Source organism: Nicotiana tomentosiformis, chromosome 7, assembly GCF_000390325.3.
Source record: "Nicotiana tomentosiformis chromosome 7, ASM39032v3, whole genome shotgun sequence".
Classification (NCBI taxonomy): domain Eukaryota; kingdom Viridiplantae; phylum Streptophyta; class Magnoliopsida; order Solanales; family Solanaceae; genus Nicotiana; species Nicotiana tomentosiformis.
In genome coordinates, this window is record NC_090818.1 from 52,066,537 (window position 1) to 52,092,373 (window position 25,837).

General features: G+C 39.5%; 1 protein-coding gene across 1 annotated transcript; it reads right to left on the bottom strand.

Moving 5' to 3' along the window:
* Positions 1 to 1,427: 1,427 nt before the first annotated feature.
* LOC138895601 (uncharacterized) lies at positions 1,428 to 11,659 on the bottom strand. Its single transcript, XM_070180309.1, has 5 exons — positions 11,308 to 11,659; positions 4,224 to 4,413; positions 3,032 to 3,974; positions 2,415 to 2,930; positions 1,428 to 1,952 (listed from the first exon to the last, which is right to left on the bottom strand). Exons 1-5 carry the CDS (start codon positions 11,657 to 11,659, stop codon positions 1,428 to 1,430), a joined length of 2,526 nt encoding a protein of 841 aa, XP_070036410.1.
* Positions 11,660 to 25,837: the final 14,178 nt, after the last annotated feature.

Below are 25,837 nucleotides of genomic sequence, written 5' to 3' on the forward strand. Positions count from 1 at the left end.
ACCATCTAAACTTCCTATGCCAACATCCCCCTCAAGTTGGAGGGTGGAGAAATCACCCCCAACTTGCCCAAAACAGATATGTGAGTAGGGCCAGAAAGGGGTTTTGTGAAAATATCAGCGAGTTGAGAATTTGACGGAACGAACGACAGAGAAATCAAGCCAGCCAGGTATTGTTGCTGCATAAAGTGGCAATCAAGGTCAATATGTTTGGTACACTCATGGAAGACAAAATTTTTGGCGATATGAATCGCCGCTTGACTATCGGAGTGAAGCGGCACCGGAAGCGGCGGAGATATGATTTCAGCCACCACACGGCGCATGGACCGGTATTCAGCTTCAGCCGATGATAAAGAAACCAAAGACTGTTTCTTTGTCTTCCATGAAACTGGAGATCCTCCCAGAGTGATGACATACCCGCTGATAGAGCGTCGAGAATTGGGTCATCATCCCCAATCAGAATCGCAGAAATCCAATAGTTCAAAAGAGGAACTTGAAGGCAAGAACAAGCCCATACTTGGATATGCGAGCAAATATCGTAAACAACGCAAAGCAGCTTCAAAATGGGAAACGTGGGGAGCCTGCATGTATTGGCTCAAAAGCTGAACAACAAAAGAAAGGTCTGGGCATGTATGGGTGAGATAATTAAGCTTCCCAACAAGTTTGTGGTAAAGAGTGGGGTCAAGAAATAGTTCACCAGTGTCTGCTCGAAGAGACGTGGATGGATCAGGAGGAGAAGCAGCAGGCTTGGAATCTAAACAACCAAACCTCAGACAACAAATCCAAGGTAAACTTTCTTTGGCTTAAATTATTCCATGTGGCTCTCTTATGATTTCCATTCCAAGAAAATAATGCGCCTTACCCAAGTCTTTAATTTTGAATTCAGAATCAAGGAAAACCTTGATCGAAGTTATCTCAAAAGGATCATTCCATGTTAACAGTATGTCGTCAACGTATACAACAATAATAGAAATGTGACCTTCTGAGGATTTGAAGAAAAGAGAGTAGTCATTGAGCCAGTGAGAGTAGCATTTAAAGTTGAGGGCTGCTGTGATCCGGGCATACCATTGCCTAGAGGCTTGCCGCAACCCATATAGGGATTTTCTTAGTTTGCAAACATGGTTAGGAGAGGGAGAAGACATGCTGGGAGGGAACTTCATGTATACTTCCTCTTGTAAATCACTATGCAAAAATGCATTGTTGACATCTAACTGTGAGATGTCCCAACCCTTCTTGACTGCCACTGTGAGAAAGCATCGAATGGTAGTCATCTTCACTACTGGAGAATAAGTCTCAGTGAAGTCTATACCCTCTCTTTGTATGTCACTCCTGATAACCAAACGAGCCTTAAACCTCCCCAATGTCCCATCTTGCTTGTATTTTACTTTGTAAACCCATTTGCAAGGTAGGACTTTTCTGTCTGTAGGTAATTAGACTACTTCCCATGTGTTATTAGATTCCAGGGCTTGAAGTTCCTTGGACATGGCCTCTTGCCAACCCGAGTGCAAGGAAGCTTGAAAATAGGTAGTAGGCTCAGAAATATGAGATACTGAATTTAAGAGAGACTGATTTGAATGAGATAAAGCTGAGAAGGATAAAACAGTTGGAGAAACTGAAGAAGAAAAACAACTAGATGAGACATTAGTTAAGTGAACAAGGTTACACACATAATCATTAAGATAACTTGGCACATGATGATCTCTAAGAGATCTTCTAAGAGTTGGCTGAGCAGGAGAGGGAGAAAGAGGAGAAACAGAAGGGGAAGGGTGAGGTAACATGCAATCTGGTGAAGTGGAGTAATCAGGAAAGGGTATAGGAGAGGACGTGACTGCATGTGGACTTGAAAAGAAATGTGAGGGAATAAGAGTGATATGAGAATATTGTGGGGAAGAGGGAGATGAAATGGAACTGGACTTGAGAGGAACAGAAATAGGAATAGAGGAAGAAGAGAGATCCTGAGTAGGTAGGGGAGAGGTAACAGAAAAAATGGAAGAGTGTTCTTGGTGCATAAAAGGAAAAATGGTTTCATGGAAAATGACATCTTTAGAAATAAAGATGTTCTTGGTTTGTAAATTAAGTAATTTGTACCCTTTCTTCCCAAAAGGGTACCCCAGAAAAACATATTTGACTAACCTTGGATCTAATTTGGTTCTATGAACTACCAGAGTAGATGCATAACAAAGGCATCCAAATGGTTTCAAAATTTGATAGGAAGGTGCTTGTCCAAATAAAACCTCATAGGGTGTTCTGTTTTTCAAAATTTTGGTGGGAAATCTATTGATTAGGTAGGTGGTTGTTAACATGCATTATCCCCAATAGATAGTAGCTAAATTGGATTGAAAGAGTAGTGCTCTACAAGTTTCTAGCAAATGTCTGTGTTTTCTCTCAACAACACCATTTTGTTGGGGTGAATAAACACAACCGGTCTGATGTTCTATCCCTTGTGATGCAAAAAATTCAGAATGTTGAGGAGTGGAACCAAGTTCTAAAGCATTATCAGTCCTGATTGCTTTTACTTTAGTATGAAATTGTCTATCAGTCATTGCCAAGAAATGTTTGAGTACAAGGAAAGCATTAGACTTAGTGCTTAGAAGAAAAGTCCAAGTCTCTCTACTAAAGTCATCAACTATAGTGAGGAAGTATTTAAAACTATCATGGGTAGGAGTTTTATAAGGTCCCCAAGTGTCAACATGAATAAGGTCAAAAATATGTTTGCTTGTAATTGAACTAGAATGAAAAGGCAACTTGGTTTGCCTAGCTTTAGCACAAATATCACAATGTGGGATATCAAGAGGTAAATCAAAACTCAATATAGATGAAATATTCTTCATATTAGATAAGGGTAAATGACCCAATCTGTAATGCCATAAGGCTACATTAGAAGGAGCATAACTGGAAGAGAAAACATAATTTGTAAACCTAGTGCTAGTGTGCTGATTACATTAAAAAAATGGCAAAATGCCTTGATTTTACTAATAACTCCCCTTCTAGACTTGACTTGATTTAGATTGAAAAGGTAAAGCCCTTGTCTTACTTTACCAAGCACCACTGGCCTCTTCATTGAAGGGGCATGCAATGTAGCACCAAGGGAAGAAAACATTAGGATAGAGCGAAATTGAACACACAATTTATGAACTGACAATAAATTGTAATTGAAACAAAGGACAAACAGGACATTCTGAAGAATGAAATTAGGTAATAAGGTAACACAACCTGACTGAAAAACTAAGACTCTATGAGAGTTAGGCAAACCAACATAAATGGGTTTAGGCATGTCTTTCACATTAAAGAGGAGACATAGATTTGATGTCATGTGCTCAGAGGCGCCTGAGTCTAATATCCAAGAAATAGAATTAACAAAAACACTGATGTAGGATTTAGAGGGGTAAGCAGAAGGATATATACCAGCATAGTTGGCAGAAACTGTGTCCTCTGGAACCTGTTCACCCTGATTTCCAATCTTCACATATTGGAGTAATTGATAAAGACTATGGTACTGATCTTGAGTCATAGGTTTTTCCCCTGAATTTTCTGACTGAAATCCGTTCTCTTCTGCAGGCAAAACAACATTGCTCTTAGCACCTAGACTGAACTTCCTTGGCTTGGTGAATTTGAAGTCTGCCGAAAAACCTTTCAGCCTATAGCAAGTCTCAATGGTATGATTTTGCTTTTTGCAGTAATTGCAAAACTGGGCAGACTTCTTTTCATCTGAATAGTTTCTTTTCTCTGAGCTGAATCTTTGAACTCCAAACTGTTTTGCTGCCAGGAAAGCTCCTTCTCCAGGATGCTGAGTTATGTGAACCTCTCTTTGTTTTTCATCCCTGATGAGCAAAGAGTAAGCATGGTTGATTGAAGGCAAAGGAGAAAGCATGACCAGGCTGCTTCTGGCAGCTGAATAGGCATAATTCAGTCCCATAAGGAACTGAATTAGTCTTCCATATTGTTGAGATTTGAAACTCTTAGTCTTTCCTCCACAACTGCATTCACAAGTGCAGTGTTGACAAGTATCCAAGCTATCGAGCTCATCCCAAAGTCTTTTGAGTTTGGTGTAGTAAGTAGGAATGTCCATGTTGCCTTGCACTGTTTGACTGATTTCCTTTTACAGATGATAGAGTTGTGGCCCGTTGGTCTATCCAAATCTTTCTTCCAACTCAATCCAGATCTGCCTAGTTGTTGTGGAATAGAGAACACTTTCTGCGATGTCCCTAGAAAGAGTATTCAATAACCAAGAAATCACCATTTCTTTGTACTTAGACCAAGATTTGAAGGTATCTGAAGAGATCTTAGGCTGAGCAAAGGATCCATCTATAAATCCCACCTTGTTCTTAGCAGATAAGGCTATGAGTATTCCTCTGCGCCATCCTCCATATCCCTTGCCATCGAAAACTGAGTCCACCAAGAGCATATCCGGCGAGTCTGAGGCATGGAGCTAAAAGAGGTGAGAAGAGTCTGGGATCAAGCTCCCAGACACACCAGATGCAACAACATCTGTTACCTTAGGAGTGGCAGATTGAACATCAGTAGGTTCTCCCATTGTAAATTAGTTTTGAGCAGAAAAGAGAAGCTAAAGAAAAATGAAGAACAAAGATGTAGAGTGAAAATTTGAGAGATGGATCGTGCCTCTAGGGCTCTGATACCATGTTAGACGTTAAAAGAAATCTACTGATAAGAATATGTTGGTGTGAATTTTCTGTGTATTCCAATGATTGTTTGTACATGTATAAATACAAGAGAATAAAGAAAATAATGAAATCCTATTTGTACACTTGTCTATTTTCTACTAGCTAATATGTAACCACCATTCCCTGCTATACAACAATAAAATTTTCTTTTATCTAATTACAATACACGTATGAAAAATCTATGTAGAAGATGCAAAATAAGATGATTGACAACTGTGTAATCTCTTCTAATATCAATGGCTAGGATTGAATCAATCAATTAATAGATGAACGGTCATGATGCTTGATTTATATATCTTGAATCTTTCAGACACTTCAAGGTCTGACCAAAGTCGATCTTCACCTTTCCTCTCTGCTTCATCTTGTCTTCTTCTTTCAGTTTTTGAGTCTTCTGCAAATAAAAATTACTTGGTAAACCATCTAAAATTCCTATGCCAAAATTTTTTGTGCCATATCATGGGGTATTCAACCAATCTTGAGGTGCTAGTTTATGAAAAACGAAATAGTGCAGAATAAGTAAAAATAATGCATAAGAAAAAAAATGTACCAGCATAAAAATTATAGGAATCACAAAACTAAAAAAGATAAAGAATGGACAAATCTCAAAAATTGAATAAGGAAATTTATCTCGACAAGTGGGAGAAAAAAGACGAAGATTAAATCAAATAATACAAACTTAAAAAACAATAAGGAAGTTTAGCTTACCCTTTCCCTTTTATATTTGTTTGTCGTGAGGTGACTCCCATATTTTCTGGCAGCAACCTTGAAGAATTGAAGAAGAAAGGATAGATTGGAAGATTATGGTTAACTGAAGCGCAATGATAGATGGTAATGGTAGTCATGGTTGCACTTAAAAATTAGAGGTCATCTAATAATAGTAGTTAAACGTACGTTATAATTGGTCTTTAGTAATATGGAGGTGCTAGTGAGGAGTACGAATGGAATGATAAGTTCATGAATGTGAGCTTTTACAATTAAGAATATGGAAGGTTAGCTAGTACTAACTTATATTTTATTATACAAAAATAGAGAAACAAATACAAGAACATTAGAAAAAGATAAATATATAACATATAGACTATAAATAAATATTGTCACGGCCCAATTTCACCTATAGGCCGTGATGGATCTCAACATCGCCGTTAGGCAAGTCGACAGTAAACTAGCCATGTGTTTATTCTTTTTAACAATTTCGAAATAGTGGATTCTTATTTGTTAATTAAGTAAGAGGTGAAAATTTAATATAAATAAAGTGTAAACTAATATAAGAACAAGTGTGATGAAGTAAATACTCACAAGCCATCAAATGTCAACTAGCACAATTTCAGGACCTAGTGTCACAAGTATATGAGCTACTAGTAGAATATACAAAAATTCTAAACTACTATCTGAAATAGAGTAGACAGAAAGTAATGCAAAATAGAGACTTCGGGGCTGCCGAACGGACTCAGAAGAGTAGCTCACCACTAGGCCTCGGGGTATCGGGGGTGCGCGCCGGTAAGAGTGCTAGATGCACCTGCCTCAGATCCTGCACGATTAGTGCAGAAGTGTAGCGTGAGTACTTAAACAACATGTACCCAGTAAGTATCCAGTCTAACCTCGAAGAAGTAGTGACGAGGGGTCGACATCGACACTTACTATGGGCTAACAATAAAATACAGGAATGCTAAACAGACATAGAGTATATGAATACTAATATTGGCACAATGACAATAATGATTAAATGATTCTTTAACAAATAGTAAATTTCAAGAGTCCTCTATTGGCACATACTAATTCCAAGTAAGTTCCGAACAAATAAATAAATTATAATTTCCCACTTCATGAAAATAATATCAAGTATGTTCAGTCTTCAAACATTCACATGCACTATTTATGCTGAGGTCGTACGGCCTGATCCATAATAATGTGTACACTGCCGAGGCTCGAGCGGCACGAACCATAGATGCATCTATTATACTGCAGAGACGTTTGGCCCGCTCCACAATAAGAGAGATTATTTTATGAACATCCGGTTTAAAGATATTATAAGGCTAATACACAAAGAAGCACAATCTCTATTAACGATCAAGTAACTCGCCAAAACTCAGATAAGTGAAATTCGGTCTTTACAAATCCTTAACAAGTTTCAATATAATTTAAGCACTTTAATTAACAAATAGGGTGAAAACATATTTTATGATTTGGGTCATAAACTACCCGGACTTAAGCATAATTAGTAGCTACGCACGGACTCACGTCACCTCGTACGTACGTAGCCCCCACAATTAGAATCAAATAGAAATTTAAATCACCTATGGTGTAAATTTTCTCTTACAAGATTAGGCAAGAGACTTACCTCATCTCAAAGATCACTTTCCGGCCACAAATTCACTATAAAGACCCAAATTGGTGTCGAACAATCCGAAGCTAGCCCAATATTATATAAAATAATCAATATACGCTCAAAAGTTAATAATTTAGCTATTAGAGTAATTACCCAACCCAAATTGGAAGATTCTTAAAATTCACCCACGGGCCCGGATTCTAGAAATATTTGAAGAAAATTATTACCCATAACCTCACGAACTCAAATATATAGTTTTCACCCAATTCCATAACCATTTTCGTGGTTAAATCCCATTTTTATCATAACCTAGATTTTTCAACTAAACCCACAATTTTCTACACTTTATATGCTAAGAATATACCTAAAATACATGTATTAAACTCATCTCATATAGAAATTACTTACCTCAAAGGGCTGGGTGAAAACCACTCTTCTAAGAGCTCCAAAATCACCTAAGGGGTGTAAGAAATGAGCTAAAATTGCCTAAGTCCCAACATAAAAGGACCTCACTGCCTTCAGCGATTCCGCTTTTGCGGATCTTGGGTCACACCTGTGACACCGCTTCTGCGGAAGACACCCAACCCAGGTTTGGGTGCACCTACGGAAAGGGCACCACACCTGTGAGCCCTCTTTTGCGGCTCGCCCCTCGCACCTGCAGCCTTCCCCGCTTTTGCGATCAATTTCTTCGCACCTTCACATTCGCAGGTGCGGATCCTATTTCGCTTATGTGATCACTAGCCAGCCCACGCCTGGCCGCTTCTGCGGAAATTATCACGCTTCTGCGTGCTTGCACCTACGACAGGTTCTTCGCATGTGCGATTGCACCAGAACCCTGTTGCTTCAGCCTCTCTTCCAAGTCCAAACGAGTTTCGCGCATCGCCTGAATGGCATCCGAGGCCCCCGAGGCCTCGTCCAAACATACCAACAAGTTCTAAATTATAAATCAGACTCGCTCGAACCCTCGGAACACGTGAAATAACATCAAAACTAAGGATTACACTCCAAATCAAATCAAATCAACTTATGAACTTCAAGTTCTTCCAACTCACTCCGAATGCGCCGAACCATACTTAAACTACTCAGAATGACACATAATTTTGTGTGCAAGTTTTAAATCACCATACTAAGCTATTATAAGGCTCAAAATCCCAAATAGACCTCGATATCACCAAAACCTACTTCAAACCAAATTTAAAGAACTTGAAAAACCTTCAATGTGCCAATCTTTAATATTAAGCGCCGAAACATTCCCGGGTCATCCAAAACCCGATCCTAACATACGCCCAAGTCCAAAACCATCATACGAACCTATTGGGACCGTTAAATCCCAGTTACGAGGTCGTTTACTAAAAATATTGACCCAAGCCAAACTTAACTCTTTTAAGCCAATAATAAGGAACTAAGTGTTCTGATTTTAACCCGAACTCTTCCAAACCCGAACTAACCATCCCCGCAAGTCATAAAATAGTAAAAACACATATGGGGAGTCTTATTTAGGGGAACAGGGTTCTAGAAGGAAAAATAACTGGTCGAGTCGTTACATTCTCTACCTCTTAAACAAACGTTTGTCCTCAAACCGGTCTAGAATATTTCATAGAGTGCTGAATAAGTGTTGATATCTGCTTCGTATGTCCTCCTCGGTCTCCCAAGTCGCCTCCTCGACTGGTTGACCCCTCCAATGAACCTTTACCGCAGAAATCCTCTTGGATCACAACTGGCGAACCTACCTGTCAACAATGGCAACTGACTCCTCCTCGTAACCCAGGCTCTCATCTAGCTGAATTGTGTTGTAGTCTAACACATGCGACCTGTTGGCATGATACTTCTGGAGCATAGACATGTGGAAGACCGGATGAACTCCCGATAGATGGGGAGGCAAAGCAAGCTCATAAGAAACCTCCCCAACGCGCCTCAACACCTCAAATGGACCTATAAACCTTGGGCTCAACTTACCCTTCTTCCCGAACCTCATGATTTACTTCATAGGCGAGACTTTCAAGATAACCTTCTCATCCACCATAAATGATAAATCATCCGCCTTCTGATTCGCGTAACTCTTCTGTCTGGACTGTGATGTGTGTCCTGAATCAACTTTACCTTTTTCAAGGCATCTTTTACCAAATCGGTACCATAAAACTTAGCCTCGCCGGGCTAAAACCATCTAATGGGCGAACGACAGCACCGACCATATAAATCCTCAAATGGAGCCATCTCGATGCTGGACTGATAACTGTTGTTGTAAGCAAACTCGGCCAAAGGCAAGAATCAATCCCACTGCCCTGCAAAGTCAATCATAAATGCTCTGAGCTTATCCTCCAAGATCTGAACCGTCCATTCCAACTGCCCGGCGGTTTGCAGATGAAAGGATGTGTTGAGCTCTACCCGAGTCCCCAACTCACTTTGTACTGCCCTCCAGAAATGCAAAGTAAACTGAGGGCCTCTATCTGATATGATGGAAACAAGCACACCATGCAACCAAAAAATCTCCCGAATGTAAATCTGGGCCAATCTCTCTAAAGAATACGTGGTCACAACCGGAATGTAGTGTGCTGACTTGGTCAACCTGTCAACAATGACCCACACTGCATCAAACTTCCTCAAGGTCTGAGGCAACCCAACTACGAAGTCCATAGTGATGAGCTCCCATTTCCAATCAGGTATAACCATCTGCTGGAGTAGGCCACCTGGCCTCTGATGCTCATACTTAACCTGCTGGCAATTTTGGCACCTCGCTACATACTCAATTATGCCCTTCTTCATCCGCCGCCACCAATAATGCTTCCTCAGGTCGCGATACATCTTCGTAGCACCTGGATGAATAGAATACCGAGAACTGTGTGCCTTCTTTAGAATCTTTTCCCTCAATCCATCCACATTAGGAACACACAGACGACCCTGGAGTCGTAGAACACCATATCCACTGATAGTAACCTCCTTGGAACCACCCTGTAGTACCGTCTCTCTGAGAACCAATAAGTGCGGATCGTCGTACTGGCGAGCCTTGATCTTCTCGAATAGTGAAGACTGGGTGACGACACATGCAAGAACTCCGCTGGGCTTTGAAATATCCAACCTCACAAGTCTGTTAGCTAAGGACTTAATGACCAAAGCTAAAGACCTCTCTTCTGCTGAAATGAATGCCGAACTACCCATACTCTCCGCCTTTCTGCTCAAGGCATCCGCAACTACATTCGCATTGCCCGAATGATAAAGGATGCTAATATCATAATATTGTAGTAACTCAAGCCACCTGCGCTGCCTCAAATTAAGATCCCGCTGCTTGAACAAATGCTGCAAGCTGTGATGATCAGTGTAAACTTCACATGATATCCCATAAAGATAATGCCTCCAGATCTTGAGAGCATGAACAATCGCGGCCAACTCTAAATCATATACGGGGTAATTTTTCTCGTGGGGCTTCTCTGACGTTAAGCATATGCAATAACTCGCCCCTCATGCATCAATACACAACCCATGCCAACGCATGAAGCGTCACAGTATACAGTATACATCCATGAACCGAAAGGCAACACTAACATCGGTGCTAAAGTCAATGCGGTCTTGAGCTTTTGAAAGCTCGCCTCACAATCATCGGACCAACAAAACGGAGCACCCTTCTGGGTCAATCTAGTCAAAGGTGCTGTAATAGATGAGAAGTCCTCCACAAACCGACGATAATAACCTGCTAACCCCAAGAAGCTCCTGATCTCGGTCGTTGTGGTAGGGCGAGGCCAACTCTGAACTACCTCGATCTTCTTGGGATCTACCTTAATACCCTCGCCTGATACAACATACCCCAAGAATGGTACAAAATCTAACCAAAACTCACAGTTGGAGAACTTAGCATATAGATTCTGTTCCCGCAAGGTCTGAAGCACCACTCTCAAATGTTGATCGTGCTCCTCCATGCTACGCGAGTAGATCAAAATGTCATCAATGAATACAATAACAAATGAGTCAATATATGGCCTGAACACCCGGTTCATCAAATCCATAAACGTCGTCGGGGCGTTAGTCAAACTGAAGGACATCACTAGAAACTCATATTGGCCATATCTAGTCCGGAAAGCCGTCTTCGGAACATTTGAATCACGAATCTTCAACTGATGGTACCCCGATCTCAAGTCAATCTTAGAGAACACCCTGGCACCCTGCAACTGGTCAAACAAATCATCAATATGCGGCAACGTGTACTTGTTCTTAATGGTAACTTTGTTCATCTTGCGGTAATCAATGCACATCCGCATAGTCCCATCTTTCTTCTTCACTAATAACACTGGTGCACCCAAGGCGACACACTCGGTTTGACAAACCCCTTTGCTAGCAACTCCTCAAGTTGTTCTTTCAACTCTTTCGAAGCCATGCAGTACGGTGGAATAGAGATAGGATGGGTACCTGCATCCAAATTAATACTAAAATCGATATTGCGATCTGGTGGCATGCGTGGAAGATCAAAAGGAAATTCATCAGAGAACTCCTGGACCACGGGTACTGAATCAATCGCCGGAGTCTCTGTAGTAGTATCCCGAACATAAGCTAGATAAGTCAAACAACCCTTCTCGACCATGTGTAGAGCCTCTAGAAAAGAGATAACCTGGCTAGATGCACTGACAGAAGAACCCATCCACTCCAATTTAGAAAGTTCTGGCATCGCCAAGGTAACTGTCTTAGCATGGTAATCAAGGATGGCGTGATATGGGGACAACCAATCCATGCCCAGGATGACCTCAAAGTCGGTCATATCAAGCAACCGAAGATCCGCTCTAGTCTCATAACTACAAAAAGTCACGATACAAGACCGATAGATCCGGTCCATAACAACAGAATCGCCTACTGGAGTGGACACATAAACATGAGTACCCAAGGACTCGCGAGGAACAACCAGGAAATGAGCAAACAGAGATGAAACATATGAATACGTAGACCCTGGATCAAATAGTACCGAATCATCCCTACCGCAGACAGAAATAATACTTGTGATCACGACATCTGAGGCTACTGCATTTGGTCTGGCTGGAAAGGCATATAACATAGCTGGAGCACCACATGGCTAGCCTCCACCTCTAGGACAGATGCTACCCACCTTCCCTCCGCCTCTGGTGTGGCAGCTGGTGCTGTAATCATAGGTTGCTGATCCTGTTGCACTGCCTTGCTTCGAAGCCTGGGGCAGAACCTCCTCACATGACCAAGATCTCTGCACTCGAAACAACCCCTCGGTGCAGTGGACTGCTGACCTAGAGTCTGATCTTGATGGCCTGAAGACCCACTAGAGGAACCTTGAATAGCTGGGGGACAATAGGAGATCTCTAGAATGGCGCCAAAATGAGGCCGCACTGGAGCACCCTGAGGAGGCGGCGATGCTAGATATGTGGGCCTAGTAGACTGACCCCTCACAAACTGACCCCTGCCCCCAGCCGAGGCACAACAGAACTCTCTAGAATATCGAGACTACTTATCCCTCGTCGCCTGCTCTCGGCTCTAATGACGTACACCCTCGATCCTCCGAGCTATCTCCATAACTAGCTCGTACAAAGTCCCCATCTCAACCTCTCGGGCCATAGTGTCCTGAATACTAGAGTGCAAACCTGCAACAAACCTTTGCACTCTCTCTGCATTGGTATGAAGTATCATAAGTGCATGGCGAGACAACTCAGAGAATCTCACCTCATAGTCGGTCACCAACATATGGCCCTACTGGAGCTGCTCGAACTAAAATCGCAACTCTTCCCTCTGAGAGGGTGGAATATATCTGTCCAGGAATAGGCGTGTGAACTAGTTCCAAGTCATGGGAGGAGAACCTGCTGGTCTGCCAAGAAGATAGGACTACCACTATCTACGGGCCCTGCCCTCCAGCTGAAAGGTAGTAAAGTCCACCCCGTGGGACTCCAATATCCTCATGTTGTGCAGTCTGTCCCTGGAACGATAAATAACGTCCTGTGGGTCCTCATGTCGCTCACCTCCAAAGATATGAGGATGTAGCATGGTCCATCTGTCCAATAGTTAATGTGGATCGTCGGCCGCAGCTGGTCTGGGCTCAGGTATAGCTACTGCAACTAGCTAAGCTCCGCCTATGGGTAGTGCGCCCGGGGTTTTATATACGACAGTTGCATGCCCTGGAGCCTGAGCGGTAGGGGTCTGTGATCCCCTTCCCGCTTGAGATGTGGTTGGGTCCGCTGGAAATAAATCAACCTGAGTCATAGAATCCATGAACAGCAACATACGACCCACGACCTCCTGGAATCCCGGTGCGGATATGAAATCCACCGGGGCTGGCTCCGCTGTAGGCACCTCGCCCTACTCCTCAATAATAGGATCCTTTACTGGATCCACTGGTGGAATAAGTGAAGCAACTCTAGGACGCTCTCGTCCTCTACCATGAGTTGGAGCCCTCCCCCGGCCTTTGCCTCAGCCTCTAGCAACAGGGGCAGCAACTCCTTCACGATCGGGTAAATCTGCCGTGGGCGTTCTCACCATCTGTGAGAGAATAAAGGAAATATACTTAGCACAACACCAACTGCACAATAGAAAATGAAGAAAAGAGTAGTACGTGAACCTATTAGGCCATACATCTCGAAGATAAGTACGAACGTCTCCGCACCGATCCGCAAAACTCTATTAGGCATGCTCATAACTTGTGAGACCTACGTGAACCTAGTGCTCTGATACCATGTTGTCACGGCTTAATTTTACCTATAGTCCGTGATGGAGCCCAATGTCACCACTAGGCAAGCCGACGGTAAACTATCCATGTCTTTATTCTTTTTAACAATTTTGAAATAGTGGATTTTTATTTGTTAAGTAAGTTAGAGGTGGAAATTTAATAAAAATAAAGTGTAAACTAATATAATAAAAAGTGTGATGAAGTAAATACTCAAAAGCCATCAAATGTCTACTAGCATAATTCTAGGACCTGGTATCACAAATGTATGAGCTACTAGTTGAATATACAAAAATTCTAAACTACTGTCTGAAATAGAGTAGACAGAAAGCAATGCAAAAGAGAGACTCTGGGTGCTTCCGAACGGATTCAGAAGAGCATCTCACCACTAGGCCTCGGGGTATCGGGGGTGCATGTCGGTTAGACTACCAGATGCACCTGCCTCAAATCCTGCACGATTAGTGCAGAAGGGTAGCGTGAGTACATAAACAATATATACCCAGTAAGTATCCAGTCTAACATCGAAGAAGTAGTGACGAGGGGTCGATATCGACACTTACTATGAGCTAACAATAAAATATAGGAATGCTAAACAAACATAGAGTATGTGAACAATAATATTGACACAATGACAACAATGATTAAATGATTCTTCAACAAATAGTAAATTCCAAGAGTCTTCTATTGGCACATACTAATTCCAAGTAAGTTACGAACCAATAAATAAATTATAATTTCCCACTTCATGAAAATAATAACAAGTATGTTCAGGCTTCAAACATTAACACGCACGATTTATGCCTAGGTCGTACGGCCCGATCCAGAATAATGTGTACATTACCGAGGGTAAAGCGACACGAACCATATATACATCTATTATACTGCTGAGGCGTTCGGCCCGCTCCACAAGAACATAGATTACTTTATGAACATCTATTTAAAGTTATTATAAGGCTAATACACAAAGAAGCACAATCTGTATTAACGGTCAAGTAACCCGCCAAAACTCAAATAAGTGAAATTTAGTCTTTACAAATCCTTAACAAGTTTCAATATAATTTAAGCGCTTTAATTAAAAAATAGGGTGCAAACATCAAAAGTATTTCATGATTTGGGTCCTAAACTACCCAGACTTAAGCATAATTAGTAGCTACACATGGACTCTCATCACCTCGTGCGTACGTAGCCCCCACAATTATAATCAAATAGTAATTTAAATCACATATGGGGTAAATTTCCTCTTACAAGGTTAGGAAAGAGACTTACCTCGTCTCAAAGCTCACTTTCCGGCCACAATTTCACTCTAAAGACCCAAGTTGGTACCGAACAACTCAAATATATAGTTTTTACCCAATTCTATAACCATTTTCGTGGTTAAATTCTATTTTTATCATAACCTAGGTTTTTCAACTAAACCCATAATTTTTTACACTTTATATGCTAAGAATCTACCCAAAATACATGTATTAAACTCATCTCATATAGAAATTACTTATCTCAAAGTGCTAGGTGAAAACCCCTCTTCAAAGAGCTCCAAAATTGCCCAAGTGATGTAACAAATGAGCTAAAATTGCCTAAGTTCCGACATAAAAGGACCTCACTGCCTCCAGCGATTTCGCTTTTGCGGACCTTGGGTCGCACCTACGACCCCGCTTCTGCGGAAGACACCCAACCTTACTTCTGCGATCAATTTCTTCGCACCTGCGCGTTCACAGGTGTGACTCCTGTTCCGCTTCTGCGGAAGACACCCAACCTCGCTTTTGCGATCAATTTCTTCGTACCTGTGCGTTCGTAGGTGCGGCTCCTGTTCCGCTTCTCCGATCACTGGCCAGCCCACGCCTGACCGTTTCTGAGAAAATTAGCACGCTTCTACGTGCTCGCACCTGCGGCAGGTTCTTCGCAGGTGTGATTGCACCAAAACCCTGCTGCTTCCGCCTCTCTTCCAAGTCCAAATGAGTTCCGTGCATCGCTCGAATGATATCCGAGGCCCCTAAGACCTCGTCCAAACATACCAACAAGTTCAAAATCATAAAACGGACTAGCTCGAACTCTCGGAATACGTGAAATAACATCAAAACTAAGGATTACACTACAAATCAAATCAAATCAACTTATGAACTTCAAGTTCTTCCAACTCACTCTGAACGCACCAAATCATACTTAAACTACTCGGAATGATACAAAATTTTTGCGTGCAAGTCTTAAATCATCATACGGAGCTATTCCAAGGCTCGAAATCCTAAACGGACCTCGATATGACCAAAACCTACTTCAAACCTAATTTAAAGAACTTGAAAAACCTTCAATGTACCAATCTTCAAGACTTTTTAGCCAAAATTATCCCTTATGTTTAAGGGTAGGTTCAACTTTGTCCCTTAAATATGACTATAAGTACTATTTGTCCTCTATGTTTGCAAAATATGAGCATATTTAGTCTAAGTAACAGAAAATACTCACTTCCGCTCGAAAACTAACGGACAAAAACCCACCTCTTTCGCCCAAGAATCAGCCGGTTCTGTCACTCTTAGTCGCATAAAGAGCTCAAAACGATTCCAACGATTTCCTGCATCTGGAATATTTGTACCTTGTGTTTAGAGATGAATCAGAACTTTAAAAAAATTGATGTTGAGTTAGGAGGACCTTTTATTTAATTTGCTGAAAATTGAAATGATCTTCTAACAAGTTGCTAAGCAACTTAAGAAAGGAGAAAAATACTCCAAGAAAAGTTTGATTGTGGAATATTTAGGATAAAGCTGTTGAGGTTTTGTTTTTAAGATAAAATATTCTTAAAATGAGGGTGAATGGGAAATGGAGGGAAAATGAAATTTTGAGTAAAATTTTAAGTTTTCCCCTCTTGACATTGAGACATTGTCCCATATTGGAAGAGGAAGACATTTTTGGTGGGTATATATATAATTGCTCTTCTTGTAGCTCTTAAAGAGTTAAGAAGAAAGCAAGCCTCGCGCCGCCGTCGTCGTCGCTCGCTCGGCTCGGCTTTGGCTACGGCTACGGCTACGGCTACGGCTTCGGCTTCGGCTTCGGATTCGGATTCGGATTCGGATTCGGATTCGGATTCGGATTCGGATTCGGATTTGGTCAAATGATCGATCGATTGATTAATTTTTTGGACCAAATTTATTTGTTAATAGTAAATATTAACGTAAGATTATTCGCATTTGTAACGGATATTTTCCAATCCGTGTATTGACCATTTGGCAGCCGCCTAATGCTCTTCCCACCATGAAGGTGCTTGCTCCACAAACATGAAGTGCTTGCTCCACAAACATGTAATGCTTGCTCCACCATGGAGGGTGGACGTTTGGTCTTCTTCAACATTTTGCTGCTATATATATGTGCAGCAGATGTTGAAGAAAGACACTCAACACACAACATACAATTCGCTCAACAAATTGGCTATACATTTGCACTCCTTCCTCTCAGCATTTTCATACGATTTTCTGAGTTTATACTCCTTCGTTCTGCATTATTTTTTAACTTCAAACAAAGCAACTGTAAGTGTGATTTGCTACCGAACTTTGTGTTCGCTGAAACACTGGGGTTTGAAGTACCGCTACACCAGTGTGTTATTCGTTCTATCCTGGGAGAAAATAATCCATTACCTTGGGTACTAGGAGGGGATTAAATTCCTTAAGGAAATACTGTGAATTCAGTGGGCTCGAATTAATTATTGTTTCATTACGCTAACTTATATTTTGCAGAATTATTATTTACAAATACAGCAATATTGGCGGGAATAACAATCTTAAGAAATTTAATATTTATTTGTATTTGTGTTATTCTTATTATTCTGCAAACTAAAACCTTTGTGGTTTGTGTACTCCCGTTTTGGAGAGTTAAGCCTTCGTGGCATTTTGTTGGATATTAAAATCTACGTGATTTTTACTCCAGTTTGAAAACGTGTATTAAACGTTTGTTTGTGTCATTCTTTTACATAAAAAATGATGACTGAAAGCGAAAATCAAGCTGTTCCGATGGTAACTGCCAACGCATCGACAAGCCGAACACCGGCGTTGGCACCGGCAGAAAAACCCGAAAAATTTTTCGGGATTGATTTCAAGCGCTGGCAGCAGAAGATGTTCTTCTACTTAACTACGTTATGTCTACAGAAGTTCATCAAGGAAGATGTTCCTGATCTGCCAGATAAAACTCCAGATAATGAACGCTTTCTCGTGATTGAAGCGTGGAAGCATTCTGATTTTTTATGCAAGAATTATATTCTTAGCGGACTGGATGATAATCTGTATAATGTATACAGTAGCGTGGAGACGTCAAAAGAATTGTGGAATGCGCTTGAAAAGAAATATAAAACTGAAGATGCCGGGATGAAGAAATTCGTTGCCGCAAAATTTTTGGACTACAAAATGGTAGATAGCAAGTCTGTTATTACCCAAGTCCAGGAATTGCAAGTGATTATTCATGATCTACTTGCTGAAGGTCTTGTCATCAACGAAGCATTCCAAGTAGCAGCAATGATTGAGAAGTTGCCTCCGTTGTGGAAGGACTTCAAAAATTATTTGAAACACAAACGAAAGGAAATGTCCCTTGAAGATCTCATTGTTCGGTTGAGAATCGAAGAGGACAATAAAGCTGCTGAAAGGAGAGGCCGTGGAAATTCAACAATAATGGGAGCAAATATTGTTGAAGCTAACAAAAAGAGGAAGAAGGCTTCTGGTCCGAAATACAACCCAAGCAAGAAGCGGTTCAGTGGAAACTGCTACAACTGTGGGAAAACCGAACACAAATCTACGGAGTGTCGTGCTCCGAAGAAAGACAAGAAAAGAGGTCAAGCAAACATGGTAGTAAACCATGATGATGTTGATAACTTGTGTGCCATGCTTTCTGAATGTAACTTGGTGGGAAATCCTAAACTGTGGTGGTTTGATTCAGGAGCCACTCGCCATGTTTGTGCAGTTAGAGAAGCTTTTGCTACTTATGCTCTTGCTGAACCCGGAGAGAGTTTATATGGGAAATGCTTCAACAGCAAAAGTTGAAGGATATGGAAAGATATTTCTGAAAATGACTTCTGGCAAGGTCATGACTTTGAACAATGTCCTTCATGTTCCCGAAATGAGAAAGAATTTAGTCTCTACTGGACTTCTTGTTAAGCACGGTTTTAAGTGCATTTTTGTGTCAAACAAGGTTGTAATTAGTAAGAATGAAATATTTGCAGGAAAAGGTTACCTCACCGAGGGCCTTTTCAACCTAAATGTAATGGTTGTGGAAAATAATAATAATATTTCAGCTTCTTCTTACTTACTTGAGTCAAATGATTTATGGCATGTACGTTTGGGTCATGTCAATTATAAAACCTTGCGGAAAATGATTAACTTGGAAGTACTGCCCAAGTTTGAATGCGAAAAATCAAAATGTCAAACATGTGTGGAATCTAAGTATGTTAAACATCCTTATAAGTCAGTTGAAAGGAATTCAAATCCTTTAGACTTAATTCACACAGATATTTGTGACATGAAGTCAATACCATCTCGCGGTGGAAAGAAGTATTTCATAACTTTTATTGACGATGGTACTCGATATTGCTATGTTTACTTACTGAATAGTAAAGATGAAGCAATAGACGCATTCAGGCAATACAAAAATGAAGTTGAAACGCAACTTAACAAGAAAGTAAAAATGATAAGAAGTGATAGGGGTGGTGAATATGAATCTCCTTTTGAAGAAATATGTTTAGAATATGAAATTATTCATCAAACAACAGCCCCTTACACGCCCCAATCTAATGGGATTGCGGAAAGAAAGAATCGCACATTAAAGGAGATGATGAATGCGTTGTTGATAAGTTCTGGTTTGCCACAGAACTTGTGGGGGGAAGCCATTCTTACGGCTAATCGAATATTAAATCGAGTGCCCCATAGCAAAACACAATCCATTCCATATGAAAAATGGAAAGGAAGGAAGCCCAACTTGAATTATTTTAAAGTGTGGGGGTGTTTGGCAAAAGTGCAAGTTCCTAAACCCAAAAGGGTAAAGATAGGACCGAAAACCATTGGTTGTGTTTTCATAGGATATGCGACAAATAGTAAAGCATATAGATTTCTGGTTCATAAATCAGAAAATCCCGACATTCATAATAATACGGTTATAGAATCAGATAATGCTGAGTTCTTTGAAAATATATATCCATATAAAAAGGAATGTGAGTCGTTTGATGAAGGATCTAAACGACTTCGGGAAGAAACAAAAGAAAGTACATGTAATCAGGAGAATCCAAGACGTAGTAAACGTCAAAGAACGTCTACTTCATTTGGACCAGATTTTGTGACTTTCTTATTGGAGAATGAGCCTCAAACATTTAAAGAAGCTATGACTTCTTCGGAATTATTGTTTTGGAAAGAGGCAGTCAATAGTGAAATAGAATCCATATTGAACAACCATACATGAGAATTGGTTGATCTTCCTCCTGGAAATAAACCTTTGGGTTCTAAATAGATTTTTAAGAGAAAAATCAAAGATGATGGCACTATTGATAAATTCAAGGCAAGGCTCGTAGTCAAAGGGTATAGACAACGAGAAGGTCTAGACTACTTTGATACATACTCTCCAGTTACAAGAATTATGTTCATACGAATGTTGGTAGCATTAGCTGTAGTGTATGGTCTTGAAATTCATCAAATGGATGTTAAGACTGCCTTCTTGAATGGAGAGTTGGAGAAAGAAATTTACATGGAACAACCTGAAGGGTTTGTGGTTCCAGGTAAAGAAAAGAAGGTATGTAGACTTGTTAAGTCTCTTTACGGACTAAAACAAGTACCCAAACAATGGCATGCGAAATTTGACCAAACAATGTTGTCAAATGGTTTTAAGATAAATGAATATGATAAATGTGTGTACATTAAAAATGTTCCAAATCACATAGTCATTGTTTGCCTATATGTGGATGATATGCTGATAATGAGTAATGACATTGCCAACATAAATGATACTAAGCGTATGCTCAATAGCAAGTTTATTATGAAAGACTTGGGAGTTGCTGATTTAATTCTGGGAATTAAGATCCATAAGACTCCTCAAGGTCTGGCATTGTCACAATCTCATTATATTAAGACAGTACTTGAAAAATTTAAGCACTTAGGCTTTAAAGTTGCAAAGACTCCAATTGACGTGAATCTTGCATTAGCAAAGAACAAAGGCCAAAGTATATCACAATTGGATTATGCTCGTGTGTTGGGATGCTTAATGTATATCATGAATTGTACACGACCAGATATAGCTTGTGCTATAAGTAAACTGAGTCGATACACGAGCAATCCAGGCCAATCTCATTGGATGGCAATGAAACGAGTTTTGGGATATTTAGAACATACCCAGAACTTTGAATTGCACTACAGTAATTTTCCTACGGTGATTGAGGGATACTGTGATGCAAATTGTATCACCGGCTCAACTGATTCTAAGTCCACGAGTGGATATGTATTCACTATTGATGGAGGAGCGGTATCTTGGAAGTCGTCCAAACAAACCTGTATTGCCCGCTCTACAATGGAGGCTGAATTCATAGCCTTAGATAAAGCCGGTGAAGAAGCTGAATGGTTCCGGAATTTCTTGGAAGACATTCCATTTTGGCCCAAACCGTTGGCACCAATATGCATACATTGTGATAGTCAAGCGGCAATTGGAAGGGCTGAGAGCGTTATGTATAACGGTAAATCTCGTCATATACGACGAAGACATAAAATCGTTAGGCAATTACTCTCTAGAGGAATTATCATGATTGACTATGTAAAGTCAAGTGATAATGTGTCGGATCCACTTACAAAAGGCCTAACTAGAGAGGTAGTTGAGAAATCATCAAGGGGAATGGGGCTATGGCCGAGAACAAGTCATTGTGGCGGTAACTCTACCTAGAAGACTGGAGATCCCAAGATCTAGGTTCAAGGAGATCAAACAAAGTCATTAATGACGGTTCAACATTGTCAAATAAAATTTTAGTCCGTTCTCGTGATGAGACAATGTTCAGTACCAAGGATAAAGCATTAAGGCTTTTTAATGATTTCTAAATTTGATACGGGGTATATCAAATAGTGTATCTACAGGATGACACGTTTAGGAATCACCTATGTAAGTGTAAAGTGTTAGCCACTTCAAGGAGAACTTTGTAAGACCAGTTCTCTACGTACTTATGAAACCAGGCGGTGTTCATGGCTGAAACGAACACAACAATGAGAACCAAAGACGGTTAAGGGTTGATTGTGTTACTTATGGTTGTCTAGGTATACACCAAAGATCGACGGTTCAAAGATATCAAATCTACCGATTGACCGAGTATATCCGACATAAGTTTATTACGGAAAGTTCAAAGGGAAACCTACTTATCCAGATGCGATTAATCCTTACTTGTAAATCACATAGTTTTTCCATGCATACTTCCGTGATATAGCCATTCCCCATTCATGTGGGGGATTGTTGAGGTTTTGTTTTTAAGATGAAATATTCTTAAAATGAGGGTGAATGGAAATGGAGGAAAAATGAAATTTTGAGTAAAATTTTAAGTTTTTCCCTCTTGACAATGAGACATTGTCCCATATTGGAAGAGGAAGACATTTTTGGTGGGTATATATATAATTGCTCTTCTTGTAGCTCTTAAAGAGTTAAGAAGAAAGCAAGCCTCGCGCCGTCGTCGTCGTCGCTCCCTCGGCTCGGCTTCGGCTACGGCTACGGCTTCGGCTTCGACTTCGGATTTGGATTTGGATTTGAATTTGGTCAAATGATCGATTGATTGATTAATTTTTTGGACCAAATTTATTTGTTAATAGTAAATATTAACGTAAGATTATTCGCATTTGTAACGGATATTTTCCAATCCGTGTATTGACTATTTGGCAGCCGCCTAATGCTCTTCCCACCATGAAGGTGCTTGCTCCACAAACATGAAGTGCTTGCTCCACAAACATGTAATGCTTGCTCCACCATGAAGGGTGGACGTTTGGTTTTCTTCAACATTTTGCTGCTATATATATGTGCAGCAGATGTTGAAGAAAGACACTCAACACACAACATACAATTCGCTCAACAAATTGGCTATACATTTGCACTCCTTCCTCTCAGCATTTCCATACGATTTTCTGAGTTTATACTCCTTCGTTCTGCATTGTTTTTAACTTCAAACAAAGCAACTGTAAGTGTGATTTGCTACCGAACTTTGTGTTCGCTGAAACACTGGGGTTTGAAGTACCGCTACACCAGTGTGTTATTCGTTCTATCCTGGGAGGAAATAATCCATTACCTTGGGTACTAGGAGGGGATTAAATTCCTTAAGGAAACACTGTGAATTCAGTGGGCTCGAATTATTTACTGTTTTATTACGTAAATTTATATTTTGCAGAATTAGAATTATTATTTACAAATACAGCTATATTGACGGGAAACAACAATCTTTATACGAGCAATCCAGGCCAATCTCATTGGATGGCAATGAAACGAGTTTTGGGATATTTAGAACATACCCAGAACTTTGAATTGCACTACAGTAATTTCCCTGCGGTGATTGAGGGATACTGTGATGCAAATTGGATCACCGGTTCAACTGATTCTAAGTCCACGAGTGGATATGTATTCACTATTGGTGGAGGAGCGGTATCTTGGAAGTCGTCCAAACAAACATGTATTGCCCGCTCTACAATGGAGGCTGAATTCATAGCCTTAGATAAAGCCGGTGAAGAAGCTGAATGGCTCCGGAATTTCTTGGAAGACATTCCATTTTGGCCCAAACCGTTGGCACCAATATGCATACATTGTGATAGTCAAGCGGCAATTGGAAGGGCTGGGAGCGTCATGTATAACGGTAAATCTCGTCATATACGACGAAGACATAAAACCGTTAGGCAATTACTCTCTAGAGGAATTATCACAATTGACTATGTAAAGTCAAGTGATAATGTGTCGGATCCACTTACAAAAGGCCTAACTAGAGAGGTAGTTGAGAAATCATCAAGGGGAATGGGGCTATGGCCGAGAACAAGTCATTGTGGCGGTAACTCTACCTAGAAGACTGGAGATCCCAAGATCTAGGTTCAAGGAGATCAAATCATTAAAAGCAAGTAAATAAGTATATCATACAAAATTAACACATTATGAATGCGCTTAATTTTATCTATTATTATTTAAACAAAATAATTTCTCTTTATGGTGTAGGGCAAAATGGTCAATTAACTTTTGATAGACTTTTTCGTAATTTAACTTTTGACTTAGGGGCTTCTCACTTATAATATAATATAATTTGGTAACGTGCCAAATTTAAGGGGCTGTCTAAATATTTAGCCAATTATCTCAAATAACAGTCCACCTAATATCTATCTATATCTATATATTATTATAAAAGCAAGAATGTTTCACGCTAAATGTTGAATGATAAAATATCCCTAAAATATTGATCGTCTATTATGCCCTTACAAGGCTAAATTCATTCTAAGAGATGATCCATATTGGATAGAATTGTAAATTTAAATTTACCAAATATTTTCAACTCTGAATTCAACTAAACTTCTTCCTACTTGAATTTTGGTCAATCTCCTATGAATTTGAAATCGTTCCCAATTCAAGTTGCAATTGTTTCCACTCTTATTTCTCCACTTTTCTTTCTTCGACTGTTAAATTTTAATAATAATTATGTGGTAATTTTTTGTATACTTTATTTATGTTCTACATAATTGGGTTAAAAATTTAGCATTTTAATGTACAATTTTTCTTGTTATTATAAAAGCACAACATTAAAAACGCTTGATCGGCAAAAATATCCTCAAAATTTAATTAAGTTTTATATCCTTCAAAAGATAAATTATTTCTTCACAAAATAATTTCTTGTTGGATAAAATTATAATATGTAAAACTTTACCTAAATAAATTTAATTACATGGATTTCTAATCTTTATCGAATTCCAATAATTTAGCTATTTGGGATATCATGTCTTACCTATAATTGGAAATTCTAAAAGCATACCAACTCTACTAAGTACAAAAGCGATTTTAACAACTCTTACCTCTATTCTTAGAGTTCGGAAAAATATTGTAAATTTTAACTCAAGAGATAAAAATAGGTGAAAAACGTGTTTAAGACCATATTATATATAACGCATCTAAAACATGCGCTATACTCTATATTTGCAGCCATAATAATTGACTGCATAGCGCATCAATTATATGCGCTATGCATACTCATCTCAATCCTCTCGTATGTTCTTTCTTTCAAGAAAATCACATAAAACATGGTTTATGAGTTATATTTTCAGTATAATTAACAATTTAACTTGGAAATTATCCCATGTAACTCTGTGAATTTTTGTATATTCATGTATTTGTGATATATTCATGTATTTGTGAATTTTTGACTTATTTTACTCTCTGACAGAATTTGTATTAGGAATTAGTACACATATTTAAATGTAAATTGATTGAGGTAGGTATGTAGTTTTCAATGTCATAGTCTACTTTATCTTCTCTAGTATGTTCTTTATTTCAAGAAAATCACATAAAACGTGGTCTATGAGTTTTCTTTTCTAGTTAATTAATAATTTAACTTGAAAATTAGCCCATGTAACTCTGTGAATTTTTGTATATTCATGTATTTGTGAATTTTTGACTTATTTTACTCTCTATTTAAGTATAAATTGATTGAGGTAGGTATGTAGTTTTCAATGCCATAGTCTGCTTTATCTTCTTCGGAACATACTTGTCTATGGTATAAAAAGTTAGGCTAATACGAAGGTCATCATTTGTTATTTGGAAAAGTCATCATTTTTAATTGCTCAATACAAAAAGGTTTTCAAGTCACTCAATTCGACTATTACTGCATTAGAGATCAAACACAAAATGATAGTTTCAATGTTCAACAAAAAACAACCCTTAAGTTTAGCCTCGATATACATAGCGCATATAATTGATGCGGATTATATGCGTTATGCCGTCAATCATTATGGCTACAAATATTGAGTATAGTGCATATATTGCATGCGCTATATTTTGACGGGGTAATTGGCCGTTAAGGTATAATGCATATTTTAGATATGTTATACATAATATGATTTTCAACACTTTTTTTCACCTATTTTTGTTTCTTGAGTCAAAATTTACAATATTTTAGTTCCGGGCTCCTATTCTTATGAGTAGAAGTCTTATCTAGTGCTCCTATCATAGTTA